Genomic DNA, 25,759 nt, shown 5'->3' with positions numbered 1-25,759 from the left:
TAAAAGCTTTAGTTTTAGAATTAGGAATGAAAAGTCAGTGATAATTATGTAACAAAGAGGAGAACATTTCTGATTTCTGGCTGCCATCTATGGCTGAAAAATATCTGTGCTAGAGTTATACAAAAACCTTGTGTTGGTTTTCAGCAGTCCACCTGTATTCACCTTGAGCTGAGGCAAAATAATAACAATAATTTATTTGGCTTGATGTCAGCTGAGGATTTGAACACTTGAGCACTTAAAGAGACAAGGAATTAAAGCAAGGAATTTCTTACCTTCATATTACCATGTCTGCTCTTTCAAAAAGCACAAAGCTTGTGTAGTCTGACTGCCATGAACACTTTGGGCAGGAGGGAGACAAAATGGGAGTAAGCAGCACCAAAGCAGTCGTTGACATTTTACCACAAAGAACATCTTCCAGAGGAGAACACTTTTTTGTGTTGATGATACATGGAATGGTATTTTTTTTTACAAGATACTGATCTTATTTTCCCCTCTTTACAAATGGTGGCTGCTGCAACTGATTCAGTAGACTCTTGAAAATTTCTCTCTGCAAAAAAATCAACCAGAAAATCAGGCATTTTGTGTTCCATTGTTTCCTCAGATTCTGCTACTTTTGTTACATCCTCACAGTTGTGACGCTGGTGATCACAGATAAAGCAAGTGATAAGTGCACCTTGGAGGCCAACTACTCCATGCTGTTTATTTCCATGTACAAAAATGGTAAAATTATTCCCATTCACAGGCAATAAGTCATGATGTTCCTCCTGAGATAGAAAAACAGCAAGAACAAAAAGTAAGTAGACTGTGGAAATGCTACAATCATTTCAGAGAGTCTTTACTTAAATAACAGATACAAATGGAAAAATATGATGTTTACAGCTACCTACAGCAAATAATGCACTTGTCATTTCTCCAAGAATATAATAAACTAACATTCATCAATAGCTGTACTCTGAAGGGAGCCTAGCTGTTTAAATACACAAATTATGCTCTAAAATTATTTAACTTAAACCAAAATCATTAGGATGAGTAAAAAATAACAAGGAAAATGTTGAAGAAAGTAAGATTAATGTTAGTAATAATTCCAAAATTTTAATGTTCCAAAGCAAAAAATTAATTCATCTTACTTGGTAAGTGTGATCATGAGAATGTGTGTCTCTGGCAAGTGAAGGGGTGATGTTGTTTTCCGTGTCAAAGCTTTCCATCAACTTTTTAGTGGCTTCAATATGGATGCAATTCCCATAAACAGAACTAGCTGCAGTTAAACCTGTGACAAACATTTAATCAACAATACTTATTATTAGACATAATTTATTTCTCTATTTAATACTGAAATGCAAAGAAGAAAATTATGGCACAAGGGCCTGGGACACAGTCAAAGACACAGGGGTCGGATTCAAAACAAAATAGCTAAATGAAGACAGCTTATTATCCTGTTACTAGTAGTTGGGGCCTTTCATTTCACAACTCAGGTTGTTAGAATTCCATAGAAAAAAACATTTGACTAGCACACGAGGGTGCTTAAAGGAGGCTGGAGAAATAATTGGCAACAATAAAAAAGAGAAGCTGTAAGAAAGAGGATGGGAACAGCAGTTGCCTCCTCATGTATAAACAGAAATGACTGGCACTTAATGAATGTGCACATGAGATACAGTTATTGTCTACATTCAAACTGTGACTTGGATGAACAATTTTATTGGAGCATTTTTATAAATTATTTATATCAGTTTATATGCTTGTACTTACTATCTCCTGTGACTGTTGATGACAGTGACTGCAAATAATCTGTTTGCCGCGTGCCTTCAACACATTTGCAATGATAGATCCAAATGTTATCCCTGGGTTCTCTTTCAAAAATCACATATTTGGCTTCCTGATGGAAGAGGATAAAAAATATGGAATGTAAACGATTGATTTTGTTTGGCACAACCACAAGTACCAAATTATATCTAGTTATGAGTAATCTACATAGCTACTGTGCTAACCAATAAAAAAACAGACATTTTTGATGTGCCCCAAGGGTACAGACCACAAACAATTTGTGCCAAGTCGCAGAATGTCCAACCTCCTTGTACATGTACAAGATGCACTAGAAACTACAGTACAGAGAATCGAAAATATAAATAAATATTAAACATTAGATAAAAAATATTAAACAAAATCAAAAATTATTATGAATACCAAAGGTGTGCAATTAAGATATTTTATATTGCATGTATACAGTGATGTATTAATACTACCCAGGTTTGAGTCTTGTTTAGATGGAAAGGTCCACTTACTAGTAGTACATAAATTGTGGTCATTTCTTTTTGTACTACAGTACTAGCAGTACAAAACAAGATCAACACTAGTGCTACAAAAATAACTTATAAACAATGATCAGCCTGCTGGCCAAGATTTGGGAATATTCGTAATAAGTGCCTCTACCTAGGCCTTATCCTTAATATTTATGACAAATATCCTAGGCACTTACAAGCAATTTCTCTGTAACTGTATCGAAATCCAGAAAAGTCAACAAAGAAATGCCAATGCTGCCAATGGTGGTAAAAGCATTGCTGTTCAATAGCTCTAACATGAGTGCAAACTGTGCGGTAACAGGCACAAGGTCTGTCAGAGAGCATGGATCAGTGGATGAAGCAGAACTTAATTCACCATCTGCAATGATTTCATCATCAGAAACATCCTAGAAATAAATAATAACACCATAAATATTTAAACTGCTGTGAAATTTACACTCCTATGTATGGTAAGAGATCTGTTTTTAATTAAAAACTGCATGTAAAATCCTTGTTGGAAAAGAGGAGGTATTAATGATATAAGCTTCAGCCCAATACAAAAGAAAATAATGAGGAATAAAAAAATTAATACTGTCATTGTGTGTGATTCATCACAACTCATGAACAAAACAATCTCCCATATATCTTTGAAAAAAAAAAAAACAGTCTGTTGAATGAGAAATATCTTGGTTGCTACAGAGATCAGTTTTCCTTGACTTTTTTGGATCAATATCAGTATCTGGGCAACTGCCCACCTACCCCTCCCCTAACTCAACAACAGTCAATTGACAACAAGTTAAGGTTAATGTTGGTCTAGGGGAGGGGTAGGTGGGCAGTTGCCCAGATACTGATATTGATCCACTTTTTTAAACATACCAACTTCCCATGACTCAAAATAAAATTCCATGACTTCTTTCCTGATCTTTTCCTGACATGTGTCACACCCAAATATAATTTATAGAGTACATGCTACAAGAACTTAAGCCGAAAATGACTGTAAAGTTTCAAGTTCAAGTTTTCAAGTTTATTATTTCACACTGTTTACAGAAAAAATAACTTAACATAACATGATTTACAATGACACAGAAAAAATACAAACAGAAATTAACTAGAAGAAAGAATATTTAATCATGTACAGTGACCAAAGTAGCCAATGAGCTTTTGAGTTGGTCACTGTCATGTGTAGATATGAGTTAGGGTTGGCTGCATGTTGAGTATAATTAATAGTTACATTAAAGACAATATTGTTATTGTAAGAGAGGAAAGAAATACATAAATACAAGTTAGAATAAAAGGAAAACTGCATGTTGTGAAGCATTATCTTATATAGCTAACAGTTAAACTATGGTCAGTTTTGAGTACTCAATAACAATCTTTATACCACTTTTTGAATAGCATGTATGGAAAACGTTTAAATTCAGGTGGTACAGATTCCCAGATTTTTACTGCAGAGAATTTAAATGTAGACATACCATAATTACTTCATACTTATGGCTTAAAGAAGTTTTGATTTGAAACATATCTGGTATTATATGAGTGAATCTCTGATGCAGGTGTGAGAATATTCAGTAGTACAGCTGGGGTGTTACTTTTGTCATTCTTAAGTTTATATGTAAAAAGTGATACTTTTAGTCTGTAAATATCTTCAAGTTTCAAGATTCCAAGAAGATTATAATACAAGTTGACATGTTCTCTGCCATGAGCAAAGAACATGCTTCATATACATCTACTCTGCTTAGTGCAGATTTTATTTAATCTAGTTTTATAAGCAGCACCCCAGCTGGCAAGACCACAGTTTAAGTATGGATAAATAAGGGTATAATATAACTGTTTGAGCATATGAAAATCAAGATAGTGTCTTAGCTTATTAACTATACCTACATTCTTTGCTAATTTATTATTTACATGTTGAATTTGGGATTCCCACTGTAGATGCTCATCAAGGTATATACCTAGATACTTAATACAACTTTTGCAATCAATATTGTGGATATTTAAATGTATTTTTTTCTTTGATGATGTTATTAGCATATAATTAGTTTTCTTAAAATTTACAGATAACTTATTAATAGAACAATATTTTAAAACTAATTTAATCTCTTCATTCATTGGAATTCAACCTCATTTGGATTACTACAGGTAAAGAAAATATTAGTATCATCTGCAAATATTCTAAAAGAAAGCTTCTCAGAGGAGTTTGGTAAATCATTAATATAAAGCAAGAATAACAATGGCCTGAGTGTTGAACCCTGGGAAACTCCACATGTAATAGTTTCCATACTAGATTCAATTTCATCAATCTTTACAAATTGAGTGTGATTGCATAAGTAGCTTTTAAACCATTTAAATGGGGTTCCATGGATTCCATAAGTATATAATTTAGAGAGCAGAATATCATGGTTAACAGTCTTTAAGTGGTTAAGTTTATTGGCATATTTTTTATATTCTGCTCTTTTTGGGGGGTTATTTGAGAGAAAGTGTGTTCTATACATGCTTTGTTTAGTTTTGATAGATTTGAGTATACCATTAGTTATCCAAGGCTTACTAAACTGCTTCTGTTTACTTTGGGATATTTGTTTCCTTGATGCATGTTTATGAACAATAAGCTGAAGAGTACTTATGGACTTAGTTGCAATTTCATTACAGTCATTGCTTTCAATGTAAATACTATTCCAGTCAATTGCTTTGATATCCTGTAGGTAAAGCTCTGAATCAAATTGCCTGTAGTCTCTAAAATATCTCTTAAATTTTTGTTTTTGTTTTTGTACTGGTATATCAACAATACAAAAGGTTGGTAGATGATCCCAGATATCTATTGTAGCAATTCTAGATATCATTTGGTTAGTGTTGTTGGTATAAATATGATTCATCAAATTTGCCGTATAATTAGTAATTCTGGTAGGCTTAGTTATTATTGCTGAGTTGTTGTTAGAGTGGAGCATATCTAGGTACTCTTCAGTTTGTGTATGATGGTTATATTTTAAAAATCTATATTCATGTCTCCCAGAATGTATAGTTGATATCTATTCTTTAATTTTATAATTAGATCATCAATATGTTTAGTAAATTCTTCTATATTAGCACCAGGGTGTCTATAAATGGATCCAATTAATATAGGTGCCTTGCCATTACATGGATTGATTTCAACCCAGCACGGTTCGACTTGTTGGACAATAAATTTTATATCAAGTCTGGGTATAGATTTAACCCTTTAATTCCTGTGAGTGACCAAGACAGAATTTCTCCTTACAATATCAATACAATGTCAACCAGATAAGTGATAAGAATATAATAAAATATCAATTTGGAGATAATAAGTTGATCCAATACTAACTTCTCTGAACTAACATTATAAGAATTTTATGGTTGAAATTTAGGAGAATTACAAATTTGATCTGGGAGTAAAAAGGGTTAAGAGTCTTAATGATGTAGATAGCTGACCCACCAGCCGAAGTAGGTGAATCAGTATAATAAAGTTCATAATTTAAAAGATCCACATTACAAACAGAGTTTGCATTTAATCTGGTTTCAGTAATAGCAAGAAATTCTGGTCTTTTATCAAGGGAATAAATAAAATCTTCAAGCAAAGCTAAATTTTTTTGTAAGCTTCTCATATTACTGTGAAACATTGAAATGGCTTTTGGCCCAGCTTTGGCAATAGCATTATTTATCTGAGATATGGAGTAGTAATTTGACATTGGAATAGTAAGCATTAAGTCAGGATCGGTTTCATCACATTTATCAGGGTTGGATATCAAATTGACCGGGTCAGTATGTTTTAGCTGATTGAACTGAACTGACCTTAAGCCATTTGCAAAATTAAACTCTCGATCATTGAGGTTGTAGAAATGGCAAAATCTGCAAGGAATTAATTGTAATTCATTCATTGGAGATTGTATAAAGTGAAGAAATATAAATAAATATGAATAATCAGATGTTGAAAAAAAAAATTCTTATCTGTTATTAATCTCATCCAAAAAATCTTCGAATTCCTCGTGGGTAGAGAAGCTTACAATACGTGAGGTCTCAGTCTCTTAGGAGGATCTTCCCGTTGGCAGTCCATAAAAATTTGTGATTACGCTGTTGTTTGAATGTATTAATTTTCCCAAACAATATCTTCCTGTAGGTGGTTAACGACTCATTGATATGAATCTTGTTGTCACTGAAGACGCTTTTTCCCAATTCGGCTTGGACAGTAAAAAAAAAAACAGAATCGAAAATATTTTTAATAGATGCAAAATTAAGACTTACCAGCAAAGCATCTAAAATTGGTCTAGGTTGCAACGCCTGATGAGAAGGATTTTCGAAATCATCTCGACCAGCCGAGGTGGTGATCGTAGTACTCAAATCCGATGTCTTCTATGATCCCCTACGTCTAATCTTCTTTGGCACTAACTAGGAAAAATTGCACCGGCCTCTTCTTTCATTCCTCTCGCTTAATTCATTTTCGTGAACGGCGGGAAAAGATGGTGTGCTGTTATTATCCGCCATTTTGTGGAATGCGGCTACACGGACGTGTATGTGTCGTGAAGTGTATCAGCAGCTGGAGTGAGTCGCAGTCGTTTGTTTTTGTTTTGCACCTCTTTTGCATAAATTCGAATTCCGAAGTTATTTCGCTTTGAGCTGTTGTGACGAGTTTCCGAATTGTGACAACCTTGTCTAACTTCCATAAGTGGACGTGTTTAATTTGTCTACTGACCTTGCTTTGGACCCACACGAAAGTTTTTGTTTTGACTAACGCAGTGAGAGGTTGATTCAGTTAATTGGAAGCATTATGATCAAGTGCTTTGCAGTTCATTTCGAAAGTCTCGTGAAATTGTTTGGTTTAGTTTTCTATCAACATTGTTTAGCCATCTAAACTGCAAAAGATTGAAGCGAAATGCCCTCCATTCGTTTACTTATTATTTATCACACGTGTCGCGTTCCCGATGTCGCAGACACGTGGTGTTGTGCACCGGAGTTCGCCAGTATAACCACAGTGTTGAACTTTAGATAAGCAGCAGCATCAAACTCTTTATTCACTTAAGCTGGCAGTCTTTGTACAGCACAGGCGGTAAAAACTATAGAACGGATACATGAAGGTTCGAGATAAGGAAAACCGAAAGACTACGAAACTAGAAATGATAAAAATGAGGAATATTACGAGCGTAACTTACATCGGATCTTGACTCCGGGGTAGAGAACTCCTAAACTTCGTTCAGCTCCGAAATGCTTTCGCTACAGTGACTCCTCGCAACTGAGTTACTTGCTTATAGAAGGCGAATTTAGTTCTTACACTTTGACGTACCGGAAATAGAAATGAACAGGGCTTTATGTAGCTAGCTTTGAGCGGATATTCGCTAGTCACGGAACGGAAATCAAACAAAGCGCGCTAACAATTAAATAGAAAGTCATTGAAAGTTTCTTAGTGTCTTTGTGCTAAAAACGGAAGAGTTACATAAGTAAAAAGATTAGAGTTCGTGTCCGTAAACGTGACAACACGCAACAAGAATCGAACGTTGTTTGTCTGAGTCACGAAGGGGAACTGAAATTTCATGACGTCATTAGCACTCTTCGCTATTGTCACGATATTTGTCCTGAAACTCTCTAATCCTCCCGCCAAGCATCAATCTGGTGCCAAATCTATCAGTTAATTACAGTGCCCTCCTAACCTCTTGAATAACTAATGACGTCAAGCCAAAGGAATTTGGCGCCGCGTGCTCTTCACATGCTACGGAATTTTTTGGCAACGCGAAGTGAAGAGCTACAACGAAATAAGACAACAAAAATAGTTTTATGTAGTTTGAGTTCCTATTGTCATCAATCTAAGCAGGAGATAGCCAGTGTGAACTAGCTTTGCGGACTCGTTTTAAAGCGGAAATTTGACGATTTAAAGTTTAGCTTGACGCGGAAATTCTTGCCTCATCATTACGTTATCTAATCTTAGAGAGTCAACAGACTAATTGTTTCTTTCATCACGTCTCCCACTGGCGTTAAAGAAAGAAGTCTCTGACCTGCATCACACCCAGGTGTTTAAGCTTCTAAGTAAGAAATACAAAACTCTTTTAAAGTAAATACCACAAAAAAAAAGATGGCGATACTTGGTAGCTTAGAATTTAGCAGTCTTTAAGCTGCAAAATAACCGCGCTGAAAATTAATTGAAGTTCACAGTGTAAGAGAGTGAAAAAGAGCACATGGGGGCCAATGGATGAATGGAGGTCAAGCGCATCTTCTGAAATAACACATATCTGTCTCCGTCTTAATTTAGTGGTCTGATATCTGTTTCTTATGTAAACAAGTAAACCTTGCATAAGCCATCGCCCTTTTGACAATTGAAAGTTTTCAAAGAGCCAATCAAACGAAAGTTCTGTATCTCATTAAATATAATATGATCAAAATAGCAATTCATTAATTCGGAGAAATCAGTCTTCAAACGAAAGTTACAGAAAAACTAAAAATGTCTCTGGATAAACTATTAGATTATTTGGAGCCAAAAACTTTTGGCAAAATTCACTATGTAGTAGTGGTTTTTTGGATCCTGATTGGTGTCATCCCCCTTGTTATATTCGCCGAAATGGAAAACAGCGAACCAAGGTTTGATTTTCGCTGTGACGCAGCGAAAAGTAAAAACATCGACTTCGTCCGGGGAAAATGTTACGAGAAATACCAGGAGCGGTACAACAAATTCGCTTTGCCTGTCTACGGCTTCGTAATCATAAATTTCGTCCTCATTATATTTGTATGTGTTATCTACTCCCAAATAGTAAGACCTACAGTCAATCGACTGTCGCGAAGCATTCGTAATGGTGATCCAGAGAGACAGTCGAGCGATCAAGAGGACCCATTATCAACGGGAAAGAAGCTTTTTATCGCTTACTGCGGTCAACTATCCATAAAACTTGTTTTAGGAGTTGTTTTCATCATCCTACAAACTCAGTTGCTTTATCCTTCAAAGTTTTCCTCTAAGTTTCACTGTTACTTAACCGATGGAACCACTCAGCCAAGGAATTCATCTAACAACGCCCAACACTCTACTTTGCACGACTGTCACAATCAACGAGCGGCAAAGAAAACCTTCTGGATGGACTTTGTCCTTGTGTTAAATGGAATTTTCGTCGTTAGTATTCTGATTGAAATCGTCTGCATTTTTTTTAAGGCATGCAAAGAAAGGGATTTCATGCAAAACTCAAAGTTTCAAGCATCTCATCTAAATCCTCCCGAAGAATCTCGGCAGCAAGAAGAAGGAACACAACTTGTAACAAACAACCCACATGAACCTCAGCGGCAAGAACGGACAGAAACAAACATCTCACAAGAAGACCATGATACGAACATCCCACATCTGCAGGGCGGGCCTGAACAACTCGTAAATTCACCGCTTCAGGAATTCATCCAGAATACAAAGAAAATGATTATGGACGACACTTATCAACCCCCACAACTCCAGTCGCTTTTTCCAAGTCCTCCTGGCAAAGGACACCCACCTAAACATTTGACTCTGGATCAGATTTACACTAACCTTGTTGTTGTACCTAACATGGCTGATTATGACTTTACTGAAGACAGACGGAAGAATTTGGAAATCTACGCCAGGTCGGGTGTTAAAAACGAAACACCGAGAGGGCCAGAGGACATTCTTAATCACAAAAACAAAAACATTTTGATCGTCGGTCGTCCCGGTATCGGAAAGACTCTTTGTTGTACAAAAATTCTCAGAGACTGGGCATCTAACAAAGTATTCCATAAAACACCCGATGACAAAATCCACTTTGATGCTGCTTTCTTCGTCAAATTCAGATTATTCAACGCTGCAACCGACCTTAGTCTTCGGGAGCTACTGACCCGCTCCACATACTCACCCAGGAACAAGCTGGATGAGGAAGTCTGGAATTACATCCTAGAAAACCCTCAGAAAGTTCTCCTTATTTTCGATGGAATTGATGAATTCAAAGATAACTCAAAGATCGGCACGGAAAATGAGAAACCTCAATTCAAAAACAGCGTAGACGAGAAGATGCCCCTCTCGGCGCTTTATGCCAAACTAACGACCGGAAAACTTCTCAAAGGGGCGGCAGTTTTAACTACAACAAGACCTACAGCTCTGTCATGCACCGAAAGTATCCGTTTTGAGAAAATTCTTGAGATCCTTGGCTTCTCATCCGAACAAGTCGAAGAATACGTTACCAAATTTGCTGAAGAAGACAAGGAAGCAGGCGACACAGTAAAGCGTCACATCAAAAATAACATCAATATTTTATCTCTATGTTACATTCCTGCGAGTTGCTTCATCATTTGCTCAAGTCTCTTTAAAATGGTGAAGTTCTATACTCCTAGAGGTCTTAACCTACCAACAAGTTTAACAGGCATATACAAGAGAGCCGTGAAAATTTTCTACTTGAGACACAACGAAGAATTTCGCGATAAACATTTCACTCGCAAAGACTTTGAATCAGATGAATTGGCCCCCGAAGAAGAAAAAAAATTGGAGAAACTACAAAAATTGGCATTTGAAGGAATTAAAGAAGGAAGGCTGATCTTTGGAGCAAACGAAGTACGCGGAATGGAGGACAGCGCTCTATTTCACCGCTTACCCGACCGTGAAGTTGACTCGTTTAGTAGCGAAGGACAGTTCTGTTTTATTCATCTCACAATGCAGGAGTTTTTCGCTGCGAAGCACCTAACTAACACGAGTGAAACAGAATTAAAAACCTTTGTTCAAATGCACATTAAGGAAGGCAAATGGCAGCTGGTTTTTCAGTTTGTAGCAGGATTAATGGAGAATAAAACTCACGTACCAAGCGAAATTATCACAGACCTTCTTCCTGTGAAAACTGAAGAAGAAGAAGACGAATACTACAACGTACAGTGGCCACTTGAGAATGAAGAGAAAACGAAAGTGACCTGCTGGCCGACTGATGACGAGCAATATTTAGCAGTGACATTAATGAAATGTTTAAACGAAAATAGTAGAATGAAGTCAGAAGCACAGAGAAAACTTCAACAAATTAACTTTAATTGTGTAAATTTTTTTACTTGTCACCTCACAGCTATTGATTGCTCTTCGTTAGTAAATGTAATTAATGTTCAACAAATTTCACATTTAGATTTGAGTGGCAATAACATTGGTCCATTAGGTTGTTTGGAGATTGGTAAATTGTTAAAATGTAGGGAATCTCAACTGAGCTGGTTAAACCTCGCAGTAAATCAATTGACAGATGAAGCAGCAAAGTATTTAGCTGAAGCCATCAACAACAACAACTGTCAGCTACGCATGTTAAGCCTCTCAGCAAATAAAATCTCAGACATTGGAGCACAGCACTTGGCTGAAGCCATCAACAACAACAACTGTCAGCTACGCATGTTAAGCCTCTCAGCAAATAAAATCTCAGACATTGGAGCACAGCACTTGGCTGAAGCCATCAACAACAACAACAACTGTCAGCTACGCATGTTAGCCCTCAGAGCAAATAACATCACAAAAGCAGGTGAGCAAAAGGCACGTAATTTACTAAGCAATAGTCAGTCTAAGTGTAAGGTATTTTTTTAGGCCTCAGCAATTCCAATTAAAAACTAGAAAGAAATTATTAGAACCACTTACTATTCAAAATAACTGTGAGGTAACCAGCTCAGTGATAATTACAGCCCAACAACTCAAATCGTGAATGAAAGCAAACTTACTCTGTGAAGCGCTCAGAGCAGCGAGATTATTTGAACCGGATCGAAATGAAGAAAAATGAACCAATGAACATGTTTATTGAGAACAAACGATGTCAATCTTTTTTAATAAGCAAACCAATAACATTGAAGTAAAAAACACAAAGCTTCCTGCAGAGAAAACAATCGAACCTCGGACCTCTCAGGAAGCTTTTTCATTTTATGATTGGTTAGTTTCGATCCTAAATTCTCTTCATGCTTCTGTATGTTTTGATCGCTTGAGAGTTTTGTGAGATTTTAAGCGGATTAGATTAGTGAATACACCACAGTTTACCTGGTAGTATACCAGGTTTTCTTTTTTTTCATTTCTCGTGTTTTCTATAATTTTTTTTTTTGATTATCCGGCAAAATATCAAAAAAAGATATGAAACCACATTAAAAATCAGAACACATTGCTTTCAGACAGACCCTAAGCAAGGCCTTTTTGTAGGTTTTTGGTGTAACATTTACATAACATTTAAACAATTTGACTCAGGGAGGTTTCTGCATTTGTTGTAAATATTAATGTAATTTATGTACATATTTATTTTTTTCATAATAAATTTTGTAAACCAAATTCAACTTTGTGTTGAGATACATTTGGCCTCAATTGTTAGACACATATCCTTGTAAAGAAGTTATGAGAATTTGGTGTTAGATCAAGGCAACAAATTCTACCTGATAAGTTTGAGTATTCTCATTTCCTGTTTTCTGGATAATGCCTGGATGTCATAAGGAGAAGTTGTAGGGTGTAAAATTTCTGGGGGGAGGGGGGGGGAAGGGGTTGATTGGCTGGCCTTATGAAATTTAGTATTACCCATTGCCTTATCAACAAATGCACCATTGTTTGTATGATCATTGCTTCTTTAATTTTACATAATAACCAATAAAAATATTTCAGAGTAAAATGAAGTACAACAACTGTGAAGGTTAAACACCACACGTATGGCAACTCCCTATAAAAGTGGCCCCACTATTGATGAAGAATCCTACACAGAGTTAAAAAGAGAAGTTTTAGTTGAGGAGTAAACACATAACTCCATAGACAGTTGTTTTACAGTACTTGGTAAGTTAAAAATTCTTCTATAATCTGAGGGGAACAAATTCTCCCAGTTTAAATTGGCACTCCCAGTGAGACAAGTCCCTACAACAGTTCCCTTTGATGCTTTCAAACCAGAAGAGTGACCAGCATCTAATTTCTCCTTAGAGTAATACTGGTGAATCATCCATCAAGATCATAAGAATTAAGAAAATGATCACCATCCAAACAAGCTTCAATTGTTAAACAAATTCTCTATTGTAAGGAGAATTTCTGTCTTGGTCTTTAAAGTTTAAACTGTAAGAGTGACTAGCATCTAATTTCTCCTTGCAAAAATACTGCTCAATCATCTGTTAAGATGAAGAGAATAAAGAAAATGATCACCAACCAAAGAAGTTTCGATTGTTAAACAAATTCTCCTTGTTAGCACCTTAAGAAATGTATAGAGAACAGTATGGAGAATATGCATACTGATGTGAGGGTGTAAAGGGTGTTTAATTCTACCCAGAGCAATGTTCCTCCTATTAAACTTGGCTGGTGATTTGGACCTCCGACTTCTCACAAGGATCCAATTTGTTTGAAGACCCAGGAACCTTGTGTTTGTCCTATCAACCAATCAAATCAACTGTTCACCATATCTCTATGAAGATCTCAATTATCAATTCTCCCTACTATCTGTCCTACATCTGAGCTGATTTTAGCTCTGAGAATTTGGTTTTACATCAAGCAATACCCCAGAGTTGATATTTGTGTTTCTTCTAGTCCCCTTTCTGCTTAAAAATTGGTCACTTCTAGGTGTGAAAATGTAAACCCATTTACACATCAGATCTAACAAGTCATTCTCCTCACTGTCTGTGGTAGAATTCTTATGATGTTAGTTCAGAGAATTTGGAATAGGATCACCTAATAATCCCCTAATTGATATTTTCCTTTATTCTCATCACAAGTCTGCTTGATATTCTATTGATATTGTTAGGAGAAATTCTGTCTTAGTCACTCATGGGAGTTAAGGGTTAAAAAGGAAATGCAACAGGGACTTCATTCTCAAATGTGCCACCATTACCACACAAACTCCTCTGACTATACAATAAAATTACTACTAGTAAATTGTTTTAGATGTCTGTGTTAGCATTTGTGACTCAAAGCTACTTTTTCATCCTGGACAGCAGCAAATCTTTTCAGACGCTTGCTAGACTTCTTGGTGCTCAATTTAATTCTTTTCCTTTGAGTAGTTGCAGCATCTGGGGCTACCTTGTGAAGAGAATCTTTCTTCACACATGGTTTGAAAGGCAAGGTATTGGTGCCGACAGAGATAAAACTAGCCCTGTCTTCCTCAACTGCCTCTGTGGTTGTTGTATCAAAGAGTTTGTTTTTATCCACAGGTTTGCCTTTGTTCCCTTTGACATGACTTGTACTACCACAAGTACTGGAACTATCAAATGTCTTACTTTGTAAGTCTTTGTGCACATATGAACCCATTGACACGGCTGATGGTGATGGAGACTGATAAATGTGGCGCACTACAGAATTACAGCAATCAAGGTCACATTTCAGCCCACATTTGTCATTTCCAAAAGGACACAACTTTCTCACTACTTTAGTGATGCAACAGGAATCTTCATCACTATCCTCCTTGTTCTCTGCAACTGAAAAATTCACAACTGATGTGGACTCTCTTCCTTCAGTCCTCACAGAAATGATGCAAGATTCTGCTTCCACAAAATCCATAACTGCTTTTGATGTTGTTGAGGACAAATCCTGTTTTACTTCTCGGAAACATGCTCTTCTCGGCACCTTACCACATTGAGCAGATCTTGTGTTAGGGAGAACTGGTGCTGATCTGTCGACATTAGCTTCACTGTCAAAATGTTCCTTATCTGTTTTCACTGCCTTAACAAACTCAACACTTGCATCTGATGAACAATCAGATTCTATAGATTCTTTACCAATTAGTTCAAATTCATTTTGAAGATTTTCCCTCGCTGACCCTGTGATAAGACCAGAGAGAGTAAGAAGAAAACTAGATGTCATCGATGATGTTGAAGCAAAACTGTCACCAAGGTGAAGGCCACTAAAGTCAGGAGTTTCATGAAGTTCTATTGTACGTTTTCCTTTTTGTTCAATTGTTTCATCTTCATCATCTGATCTTTGAAGGGAAATTCTGAGACGTTTCCTCATAGGAGATGATCCCATGTTAGGCTTCTTCACAACAGTATCTTCAGGTAAAGGTGTCTCTCTGCTGCAGTTTAACTCATTTCTGATCTCAGCAAGAGGAGGTTCGTCATCTGACACTGAACACACATTGACTTCACAGTCTTCTGTTGGTGATTCCCATGCATCATCATCATCATCGTCATGGCTTAAATAGTTCATGGAATGATCCCCTATTTGTCTTTGTCGCGCACTCAATTGAGGCTCACTATGTCCACATACATGACAATGCCATTCTCCGGGGGATTTCTTCCAGCGTTGACACTTCAGATGGGTGCCAGTTTGGCCACAGGTGTCACACAAACGCAGGTGCCATTTTCTGAAATTAGAGCAGCAATACTGTAGATGTATTGAGCCCTCCAAGCAAAAAACATTTCCATGGCAACCACAAGTTTAAAACAATTTTGGCAACTAAATTTACAGTGAAAGTTGCCCAATTGGTGACCTGTGTTTTGTGGAAAAGAAGCAGGCTCTAACATTGCATGTTACTGATCTTAAGTTGAAGTAAACTGATGAACCTTTAACATCAAACAACCACATTGCTTACTTCAAAGGTTTGTAGTGTGCTCAGCCATTTTTCAACCACACAATATTACACAAAGTGTTCCCATAGTTCCATCATTTTTTTTTCCCTCTGTTGACTAAATTTTATCTCTGAAGGTTGTTTTCTGTTTTTTTTAAGGTGCCAAATGGTATGTTTGAAATACCTTGAGCTTGGAATACTGATATAATGTAAAATACAAAAGGTTCCCCAAAAATCCACTGCTTTAGCTTCACATGGATCAATGTTGGTATCTGATCAACTGGCCACCTACCCCTCCCCTACCCAAATAACAGTCAACTGATAACTATTTAGGGTTATAGATAGGTTATGGGAGGTAGGTGTCCAGTTGCTTAGGTACTGTCATTGATTGCTAATAGACTAATCCAATGGCTCTTGACTGCACTATTTTCAATGAAAGTTTTAAATCAAAGTAGAATTTTCAATGTATAATACACCACTAAAAACAAGAGAATTTTAGTGTTTTATACCCAGATGTTTCCTTATACTCTCTGCCATTGGGACAGACACAGTTCTTTGCATCACAGCGACTGTACTGAAAAAGAAGGTCAACAAAGGCATCTTCTGTTTCCCAACTAGCATCCCTGTAAAGAATTTTACAAAAATATCCTTTGTCAGTTTTCCAACACTAATAGCAGATTTTCAGGGACTAATGCTCACAATCTATGAATTTGGTAGACTATAACCAAAGATCCCTGTAGCACGCAATCACCATTTTTTCCCCGACATCATCAAAAAGGAGGAATTACTCGTATTCTATGCATTTGGAATCTTTTACATAAAACAATCCATTCTGTCCTTTAATATATTACGTGGACATTCACTTCTCTGACATGAAATTAATCTGAGATCATTTCAACCCTTCCACTACCAAGATCTCAGTAGTAATTCTCTTTAGTGTATGTCATACAATTCTGTTGATGTTGTCTTGAAGAATTTGGTATTAGATCAACTAATGATCCTTAAATTAATATTTTTCTTTATTCTCATCTCTTGTCTGCTTGATATTGATGTTATAAACCAACATTCTGTCTCAGTCACCCATGAGAGATAACCCTTTAACTCCCATGAGTGACCAGGACAGAATTTCTCCTCACACCATCCACACAATATCAAACAGACAAGTGATGAGAATAAAGAGAAATGTCAATTAGGAGATTATTAGTCAATCCAAACACAAATTCTCAGCACTAAAATCATAGGAATTGTTTGACAGTCTTTTTGGAGAATTACTAATGAGATCTTGGGAGGGAAAGGGTTGATAAACAGGTTAACTAAAACTTACTGATCAGGTATGAAGATTCCCATTCGCTTCATTTCTTCTTGAAATTCTTCCAAATTATTGCAAACTGGGCAACGGAAGTAATACAACCCACTTGACTTTGCATGTTTCTACAGGAAAAATATTGAAAAGCTATAAGTATGATGGTAAATTGAACAAAACATTTCCCAGAAAAGGTGTCTTAGCATATTATTGCTCCATTTGAATTTAAAGGTTTTAAGTTGCAGATGTATCCCAGGGTGGTAAAATGGTTAAATACTCATATAATTGTGTTTTTTCCTTGGTGACAATCTGAACTTCCATCGCATCTAGATTGTGTAACAAGCTACAGTTATTTATATACAGATAGATTTTTTTCTAATGAGTAATTCTGCCAGGATCATTTGAAAATCAAAGTGATTCTTTGGTGGCCTTGTCAAACAATTATGTCCAAACAAAAAAACAACAACAAATTGACGAAAATGCGGAGTTTGGCAATAAGTTGTGAAAATTATAATTTGGAAAAAAAATTGGAAAAAAAAGGATTTTTCTGTACCTGAAGACATTTGTTGTAAAACCACGTCCTTCTACAGCAAGGTGTGACAAGGGGAATATCATAAACAGGTGACTTATTCTTCTGTTCTATTTCACACAAACAGATTGGACAGGTTTGGTTTCTTTTTAATGCCACATCCTGGGTTGGGCGACGATGCCGACAAAAAGAACTGTGGTGTAACACAAAGGGACAAAATATGGTAAATATCATTATTGATGCTACATTTTGTGATCAACATTCACAACAATCATCAAAATTATCTTTTTGGTATCTCATGGCAGTAAGGGCCAGTCACACTTGTTTTATTTGTTATTTACAGAATGGAACAAGACCATTAATAATCAGGACCAGTGAAACTATTTGCCATTTCAAAAATGCTATCTTAAGAATTTTAGTGTAATTTAAGTCAGAAAACTGAGACTTTACAGTTTTTTGGTAGCTCTGTTTTATTAACCTTTTAACTCCCAGAAGTGATCAACATGAAACTTCTCCCAATAATATCCTTACATTATCCAGCAAACAGGTAATGAGAATATTCAAACTTATCAGTTAGAAGTTGTTATCTTAATTGACCAAAAAAAAAAAAAACAGTTTGGGATACAGGTGAACGAGAATTTCGAAAGTATTCACAAATTACAGGTTGTAAAATGAAATCGCTTGACTCTTAGTTTGGTTTTTTTTTTTATCAGGAACAGATCTTTGGATAACGCTTGTCATCGGGAATACACAGACGCCGTGGAGATGCTAAGGCGAATGTGACAAAAAAGTCGGCTTTGTTTGGGCCTCTTGTTATGCAAAATGGTTTTAAAGTGTGATCTACTAATGAGCTTCACTAAACGTGTTTGCGTGGACACGCAAACGCTAACGCGTTAAGTTCAAAATGCCAACGCATTGGCTCTGCGTGGGGAACACATTGAGCAGTTTACTTATCTTCAAGCGGTACTGTAACACCATGTTCTCATTACTAATTTACAAGGAAATGTGTAGCAGCTTGAGAGGAGAATTAATAATTTGATCTTGGGAGTTAAAAGGGTTAACCTTAGTGTAGTTATTCTTAAAAATCTTAAGTTGTTTTTCACTTTTTTTTTTTCAAGTCCTAGATTTTTCAGACAGGACTAGCCTCAAAATCTCCTATGGATGAGGCAACCTTTCAATACAGTCATTATTAATATCATTAACTTATCCATTAAATGCCACTGACAGTGTTCATCAAATTTTGGCCTTTCTAATGCAGAGTTTCTTTCAAAAAGTTAAGCTATTTTACTGAAATCACAAGCAACAATTACATGTTTAACCCTTCAATTCCCAAGATCTGATTGTTAATTCTCTCTGCTCTCCTCTATTTCCTTATGAATAAGTTACAAGAATTTGGTGTTAGATCAAGAGAACAACTTCAACCTGATACATTTGAGTATTCTCATTACCTGTTTGGTGGATAGTAAAAGGATATTGTAGAGAGAAGTTATTTGTTAATCACTTCTAGGAGTTTAAGGGTTAAAAACCTTTTACTAACCCAATTAAAATTCTGTATTGTAAGTCATGGACTGAGTATTTTCCGCTTGGATTTATGGCCCAAGTGCAAAGCAAGAGAATGTTATTACAACTGAAAATAAACTCACTTGAAGGTATCAAAAAACTGAAACAGAGCTCCGTTCTCTTTTCCACATTTATAGTGGAAAGTTTCACGACATCCTCCCTCACAACAGCCAATAGAGGCACCCAGCTTCCTGCAGAAACTGCATCTCTGCAAAGAAATGAGCCAAACTAAACAATACCATACAGACAATTAATATAGTTATTGGAAAATATAAGATAATTCATCACAAGCAGCTCAGCAGGCTCTTCCGGTCAGTGGTCAATCTCACAGGTACAGGCTCAAATCAAATACTTCAGCTGCACCAGTGACAGATGGAAATAAGTTCAGTGAGCAGCTGAAAAACATTGTGCATCCCTTTCACTTAAACATTAAAAAATTCATAAATTCACTCCTTACAATTGTTATCATTTGAGTTTGAAAAAATTGGTTTTGAATCAACCAATAATCCCCTAATTGATGTTTTCTTTATTCTCATTACTTTTCTTCTTGATATTTTATTGATATTGTAAGGAGAAGTTCTATCTTGATCACTTTACGAAGTTAAAGGGTCAAACAACTGCATTATGAGAGAAACTACCAAAAATTAATCATTAGATGTGTGTTATTCTGTATCTTCTATTGAACATCAAGGCTATTGACAAGAAAGTTTAGTGGCCTAAGATGGAGACTTGAGTGTCTGTATCTGACAAATAAGTGACCAGGACTGTTTTTAGCATTTTGGATTTCTAAAGGCTGGTTTTTGCAGGCAACAGAATTGGAATCCAAGTCATAGTTAGAAATGTAAAAGGGTTTTCACTGAATCATAAGCATCAGAGTCTTAACCCTTTCACTCCCACAAGTGACCAAGACAGAATTTCTCCTTACAATATCAATACAATATCAAGCAGGCAGGTGATGAGAATAGAGAAGAATGTCAACCATGGGATTATTAGTTGATCTAATACCAAATTCTCTGAGCTAACATTATAAGAATTGTATGGAAGATGGTAAGGAGAATTACTAATTAGATCTTGGGAGTGAAAGGGTTAAGCCAAATCAGAAGAAAATGAAACTGCCCTACCTCTTCTGATTTTGATTCTGTTCAGTTTATAACTCCACTTACAATTGTGATTTTCAATTTTTACTACATCATATCATTTTCTTCCAATTTCACTTGTCTCTGACTCCTATGATTCAGGGAAAACTACATCATGGGAGTTACAAGCAGAAGCGAATAAGACATTCAATTGAAATTCCAGTTTTCCATTCTGCCAAAAACAGTCTTCTACTCACCACTCCAACAATCCAGTTTTCACTTAACTGTAAGCAACAAAGTTGTACCGTAAGCAACATCTATATTTTTTTTCCAATTCCATTGGTTTGATTTTCTCTAGATTGTATGCTTGTGTGGTTCTGATAACCAATCCAACCCCAACTCTGTCATAAGTGAGATCCAGCCTTAAAGGCATATTTAAAATTTCATCTAAGTCACTCACCAGTCTCTTTGCCCTTGATATTTCCTTCTTTATGTCCTTGATTAAAAATCCATCAAATTCTTCATCATCTTTTCCTCTCTGAGCCAGTCCTGAGGAAAGAAACTGCACAGGAAACAATTCATTGAGCAACAGACAGGGCTTTCTATCAGTTTACCAGTGTGATAGCACATGCCTAGAAAAGTTTGTTCAATACTGGCTGGAGGTGAGTGATTTACAAACTATTCTCATTTTCCAAACATCTTAAGTGTTACTGAGGCAAAACTGCCTTTTAAACCATTACACACTGACATTAATCAGTATGCATATTCTCCAAACTGTTCTCTATACATTTCCTTAGGTGCTGACAAGGAGAACTTGCATAACAATCAAGAGCTTCCTTAGTTGGTGATCATTTCTTTTATTCTCATGACCTTGATGAGTGATTCAGGGATGATAATGTAAGGAGAACTTAGATTCTAGTCACTCTTAGAGGTTAAGGAGATTAAAAGGGACAGAGGGCTGAACTACATGCAAAAAAATTTTAAATTTGTAAAGGAATCATTCCTTACCATACAATACTGGTGAACTGAAAAACCAGTATTTATATCCTTTAAGAATTTTCCAAAAATTTCTTCATCAGGTCCTTGGAAACACAGCCTACACACGTCACTGTTGACTGGCAATAATAAATAAAGTTTAAAAAATGAAAAGAATAAAGAAAACCAACTTTCCCTTATCAAGTTAACAATTAAATTTATCATTAGGCCGTAGATGAAAGAAACCCTTCAATTATCAAAAATTATTGCTCGGAAATACTTTAGATGCTCTTGCTCTAAGAAAATCATAGCATCTCAACTGTTGACCACAAAGAGAGATTGTTCACCCTTCACACCATTACATCAGTAAGTATATTCTCCATACAGTTCTCTATACATTTCCTAAGGTGCTGACAAGGAGAATTTGTTTAACAATCAAAGCTTCTTAGGTTGGTGATCATTTCCTTTATTTTCATGATCTTTATGATTGATTCAGCAGTATTACTGTAAGGAGAAATTAGATGCTGGTCACTCTTAGGATTTAACCTTTGAAGACCAAGACAGAATTTCTCCTTACAATATCAATACAATATAAAACAGACAAGTGATGAGAATAAGGAAAAATATAAATTTGCGAATTAGTAGTTGATCCAAAACCAAATTCTCCAAACTCACATCATAAGAATTGTACTGCAGACAGTAAGGAGAATTATTAATGAGATCTTGAGAGTGAAAAGTTCAAAGTGTTAGAACATTTGTCCTCATGACTTTATAACAATATCAAATGGTCAAGTAATGATAACTGACGACAACAGAAAGATGTATGGCCCCCTTAACCCTTCAATCAAATTTTGATTGACTTGTGTAATGTTTGTGCATGATATTTGTCCCAACAGAATTAGATAATTTGCAATAAGTTGAGCACCTTTGAACTCAAAGTACTATTCCTAGTTTTATTTGAGAGGTTCTGCTTAAGTGATTGTTCAACACATGCAAGTAGAAAACAATAAAAACAGGAAGCTGGGACTCAATCAAGGATGACCATGAACACTTAATAGAGGTGAAAATTACAGTAATAAAGGAGAGAAAAACTGAGAAGTGACTGCTTTATTACAGGGTAACTGTTTAATATGGTGCAGCTTAATGCAGGTTCAACTGTATAATGATCAGCCATTTCATGATGAAATAGATGTGCTTAACTATGTTTTCTTTTGTAGCACTAATTGCTCCAATAAAGAGGAACATTTTACAAAACATTAGAGGAAAATGCATCTTCTTTAACTCCCATGAGTAACCAAGACAGAATTTCTCCTTACAACATCAATACAATATCAACCACATAAGTGATGAGAATAAAGAAAAGTATCAATTTGGGAATAATTAGTTGATCCAACACTAAATTCTCTGAACTAACATTATAAGAACTGTATGGTTGAGATTAAGGAGAATTACCAATTTGATCTGGGAGTTAAAGGGTTAATAACCAGTACTTCTGGATGGCTTTAAAGACTTGAGGTTGTTTTTGCAGGAGTAATGGGTAATTCTGTTCAGCTGCTTTTTAAAACAGTGTTATAGCCTCCTCAAGGGGTTTTCCTTATCAAAAAAAAAAAGTTATTGGTGAAGTTTACACCAAAGGAAGTGGAGACAGCATTGATTACAGTATTACAATTGTCTCTTTGTTTTTAAACCCCTTGATAATACAGTTCATCTATTTTAAAAGTATTAAATTCTACTTTTTTATTTTACTTTCTTGCTTGACACTTGGTTGGTGAACATTATTCTAAAGATAGAACAGACACATTCGAGTTTGGAAATGTTTTTCTTTCTGGAATATTGAAATGTTATTTTATTCTTCCGGCCCCCATCCTGTCATTTCCTTTTACAATGAACCTCCCTACCCACTAAAAATTTACAGTACCATAAATAAATAAATGGCATGAATTGAAGAATTCCTTGTAAATTACTGGGTAAATAAAAGAAACAACAGCAAAAATTGCTGTAGTATGCAAAATGTGTTGAGTTGATTTAAAGCTCTCAAGTCTCATGCATTGAACGTGAGACTTGCACAAACAAATTCATTCTTACACTCTCATGCTAAGGCCAGTATTTCTCACCTCTTTTAGGTTTCGTATTTATTTGGTTGAATTTGCAATAGCAAACTGCTGCTTTCATTAAGTACCTACAAAATCAATTATCCTTCTAAATGTAATTTACTCCTTCAGTTGTTTCTTATGCACTCATGTCACACACTTTTCCATTAGGTTAGTAGGAGGGGATAGACCTGAGAGCATAGCTAAATGAACACCGAAGATTAAAGATGACCAAACTGAAAAAGCCAGTTTTGGGGTGATTTATGTACCTGTATGATCCTGCCAATGCAATTGATCCACAAGGAACTGAGAGTTCTTGAAAAAGACAAGATCCTGATTTAAACAATATGAATGCAAATTGCAACCATCATCATAGACAATCAGGCGGGGACCTGTCGAAAAAATGTAATGAACTTGTTTAATATAAAATCACTCTGATAGAGGAAATCAAGAGAAGAAAAACTCCCAAAAAACCAGGCCGTGGTTGTTCAACGGGTGGATAACGGTATCCACAGAATGAATCTCTATTCACCTATAAGTGTTGTGATAACATACAACACTATCCACTGGATGGTGATTTTTCTGGTGGAAGGCGTTATTCATCCTTTAAACCAGGCCCAGGTAATAAAAATAAATTTTCTTCATACACAGTGGCATCTAATCAAAGGTCACAACATACACATGCACATTAAATTGAGCTTACCTTGTGAAAAATGCATTTGAAACACTGTAAATGGGATGTTAGGAGATTCATTGCAAAGCATTACACTAAATCCATAAGTTATACCTAAAATGGAAATCAAAAGAGAGGATATAAAACCATTTTACACATAATCACATCAACACTGCGTACATTGAGTGCCTGAAAGCATGTTGTGAAAGAACATGTAATGAAGGCTGAAGAGAGGGTGTAACTGGGGTACATAACTAGTCAATAGAAATCAACAACCTTTATTTATACAAGTCATTATGCCATTTAGCCCATAAATTGTAAGAGAAATTTCAATTTATTCAGTAAACAGCAAAAAACAAAACAAAACAGGTAAGTCAGTCAATCTGTGCAATTCTTTGACTTGATAGCTGCAGATGTTGTCCTTTTGAAAACTAAGCATTACAAACAGTTTTGGTCTTTTAAGAAAATGACATTTGTCACGAAAAACCTAAACCTGATAACTAAAACCACACGCAGAGCATAAACCTGGAGCTTGTCAAGGGATAATCTGGAATATACAAAGGGTAACAATAGCTAGTTTGGGGTCAGAGTGAACTCAAATTTACATTTTTTATATCAGAAGTAATGTTGTTCATCATAGAAATAAATACAAAATAATATTAATACAAACTCATAACATTATTGTACCTTGTTTACTGTGCACTAAGAAAACTCCAGGAAGTAAGGATGGTTGTCGAGTACTCCTCTTTTTGCAGATGTTTGGAGTTGTGTCATCCAGGCAATAGTCACCACAACTTCTTACCACAGGCAGGCAAGGATAGTATTCTACATCATTTGTGCGGTGTACATCCAGTTGCACAGCATCTGGTATTGATCCATTTCTGCCAAACAGAGACTTGACTTTTTCCAACAGGTCAATAATAAATGCAGTCAAGGCCTCAGGAAGCTGATCTCCCTCCACAATGCTAACTATGTCAAACAGGAGTGGAAAAGTTTTCTGGAGTAGAAGCATGTCTTCAGGACACTGCTTGACTGGTTCATTGCCAATGAGTCTGCATTAAAATGTTTCCAAAGAGTTCAATTGGGGGAGAAGTGCACACACTGGGGAAGCTTTTCCTACTGCATTGAAAAATCCAGCAGTAGGTGTTGGAAAAGAGACATCACATCCATAGAACAAAATGCACCAGGAAAGAAAAAAACTACCTAAGGCAGGTGCACAACACTGCAACTCCAGGTGTAAAGAGGTCATTACTGTGTCTGTAATGTAACCTTGCTAACATCACGGCCTGCTTGATCCACCATCTGCCTGGCATGTTTCTCAGCAAGGTAAACCCTGTAACAATGCCTTCTGGTGTCATAAAATATGAAATAATTAGCGTAAATGCAGATCTCCTCAAATAAGGCAAATAAAAACAGGTGATATTAAGACACATTAAAAGTCTATCCCAGTGGAATGTAGGAGGAACTGGAGCTGGTCTTAGTCTGGTCTCAACCCCACAACTGATCCAGAAAAAGAAAACCTCATTACAAGGTCTTTGCAGGGTCAATGAGACACACAAGCTTCACCACCACGACAAGGTGCCAGCCCAAGGTGAAGGATTAAAAACATTTAAAATTATTATAATTATATTAATCAGTAATCAAACTGAATCAAGTCATAGTCTTCACATCAACAGCTAGATTAATATATTATATTATGCTCACACTCTAAAATAGAACTCCTTGAATCATACTGGGAACAAAAATAATAGGATAAAATTCATTTAATGATGCATAAAATATAAAAAAAAATCACAAGCATAAATAGCAACTTATCTTCATGTTTCTTGTGG

General features: G+C 35.9%; 4 protein-coding genes, 1 long non-coding RNA gene and 1 pseudogene across 11 annotated transcripts in view; 3 read left to right on the top strand and 3 right to left on the bottom strand.

The window, feature by feature from the left end:
* Nucleotides 1–25,759, top strand: part of LOC149051269 (uncharacterized) — a 216,351-nt pseudogene that overhangs the window by 120,782 nt on the left and 69,810 nt on the right. The gene's annotated exons all lie outside the window — the stretch shown is intronic.
* Nucleotides 1–25,759, top strand: part of LOC149051270 (uncharacterized) — a 158,518-nt gene that overhangs the window by 62,949 nt on the left and 69,810 nt on the right. The gene's annotated exons all lie outside the window — the stretch shown is intronic.
* Nucleotides 381–2,987, bottom strand: LOC149051282 (uncharacterized). The gene is made up of 4 exons (XM_089198739.1): nt 2,474–2,987; nt 1,747–1,873; nt 1,128–1,267; nt 381–764 (listed from the first exon to the last, which is right to left on the bottom strand). Exons 1-4 carry the CDS (start codon nt 2,573–2,575, stop codon nt 396–398), a joined length of 738 nt encoding a protein of 245 aa, XP_089054865.1. The 5' UTR covers nt 2,576–2,987; the 3' UTR covers nt 381–395.
* Nucleotides 448–25,759, bottom strand: part of LOC149051279 (uncharacterized) — a 33,235-nt gene continuing 7,923 nt past the window's right edge. Inside the window, exon 6 of the long non-coding RNA XR_016184575.1 lies at nt 448–547. This is a non-coding gene — a long non-coding RNA (uncharacterized LOC149051279). The remainder of the gene's footprint in view (nt 548–25,759) is intronic.
* On the top strand, nt 8,713–12,525 carry LOC149051281 (uncharacterized). The gene has a single exon (XM_089198347.1). It carries the CDS (start codon nt 8,713–8,715, stop codon nt 11,800–11,802), a length of 3,090 nt encoding a protein of 1,029 aa, XP_089054473.1. The 3' UTR covers nt 11,803–12,525.
* Nucleotides 12,795–25,522, bottom strand: LOC149051280 (uncharacterized). 3 transcript variants are annotated; one of them, XM_089198483.1, is made up of 10 exons: nt 24,717–25,522; nt 23,958–24,041; nt 23,524–23,646; nt 21,198–21,304; nt 20,650–20,751; nt 19,197–19,321; nt 17,578–17,746; nt 17,046–17,152; nt 16,231–16,344; nt 12,795–15,517 (listed from the first exon to the last, which is right to left on the bottom strand). In XM_089198483.1, the coding sequence occupies exons 1-10, from the start codon at nt 24,937–24,939 to the stop codon at nt 14,113–14,115; spliced, it is 2,559 nt and encodes an 852-aa protein (XP_089054609.1). In that variant the 5' UTR covers nt 24,940–25,522; the 3' UTR covers nt 12,795–14,112. The 3 variants fall into 3 exon arrangements, with proteins under 3 accessions (XP_089054609.1, XP_089054601.1, XP_089054615.1); XM_089198475.1 differs by having other exon boundaries at nt 24,615–25,010; XM_089198489.1 differs by lacking the exons at nt 16,231–16,344; nt 17,046–17,152; nt 17,578–17,746 and having other exon boundaries at nt 24,615–25,521.

This window comes from Pocillopora damicornis, chromosome 1 (assembly GCF_964200805.1).
Source record: "Pocillopora damicornis chromosome 1, jaPocDami1.2, whole genome shotgun sequence".
Taxonomy (NCBI): domain Eukaryota; kingdom Metazoa; phylum Cnidaria; class Anthozoa; order Scleractinia; family Pocilloporidae; genus Pocillopora; species Pocillopora damicornis.
The sequence above is the reverse complement of the archived record's forward strand: the minus strand, read 5'-3'. Positions and strand labels throughout refer to the sequence as shown.

What these genes read in the sequence shown, in the direction of transcription:
- LOC149051282 (XM_089198739.1), bottom strand. Translation starts at nt 2,575, where the DNA reads ATGTTAGAGCTATTGAACAGCAATGCTTTTACCACCATTGGCAGCATT. An exon ending in CAGTTACAGAGAAATTGCTT is followed by an intron (nt 1,874 to 2,473) that starts GTAAGTGCCTAG and finishes CTCTTCCATCAG; the next exon opens with GAAGCCAAATATGTGATTTT. An exon ending in CTCATGATCACACTTACCAA is followed by an intron (nt 765 to 1,127) that starts GTAAGATGAATT and finishes TTTCTATCTCAG; the next exon opens with GAGGAACATCATGACTTATT.
- LOC149051281 (XM_089198347.1), top strand. Translation starts at nt 8,713, where the DNA reads ATGTCTCTGGATAAACTATTAGATTATTTGGAGCCAAAAACTTTTGGC.
- LOC149051280 (XM_089198475.1), bottom strand. Translation starts at nt 24,939, where the DNA reads ATGCTTCTACTCCAGAAAACTTTTCCACTCCTGTTTGACATAGTTAGC. An exon ending in GCATTGGCAGGATCATACAG is followed by an intron (nt 21,305 to 23,523) that starts GTACATAAATCA and finishes TATTATTGCCAG; the next exon opens with TCAACAGTGACGTGTGTAGG. An exon ending in CAGTTCACCAGTATTGTATG is followed by an intron (nt 20,752 to 21,197) that starts GTAAGGAATGAT and finishes TTTCCTGTGCAG; the next exon opens with TTTCTTTCCTCAGGACTGGC.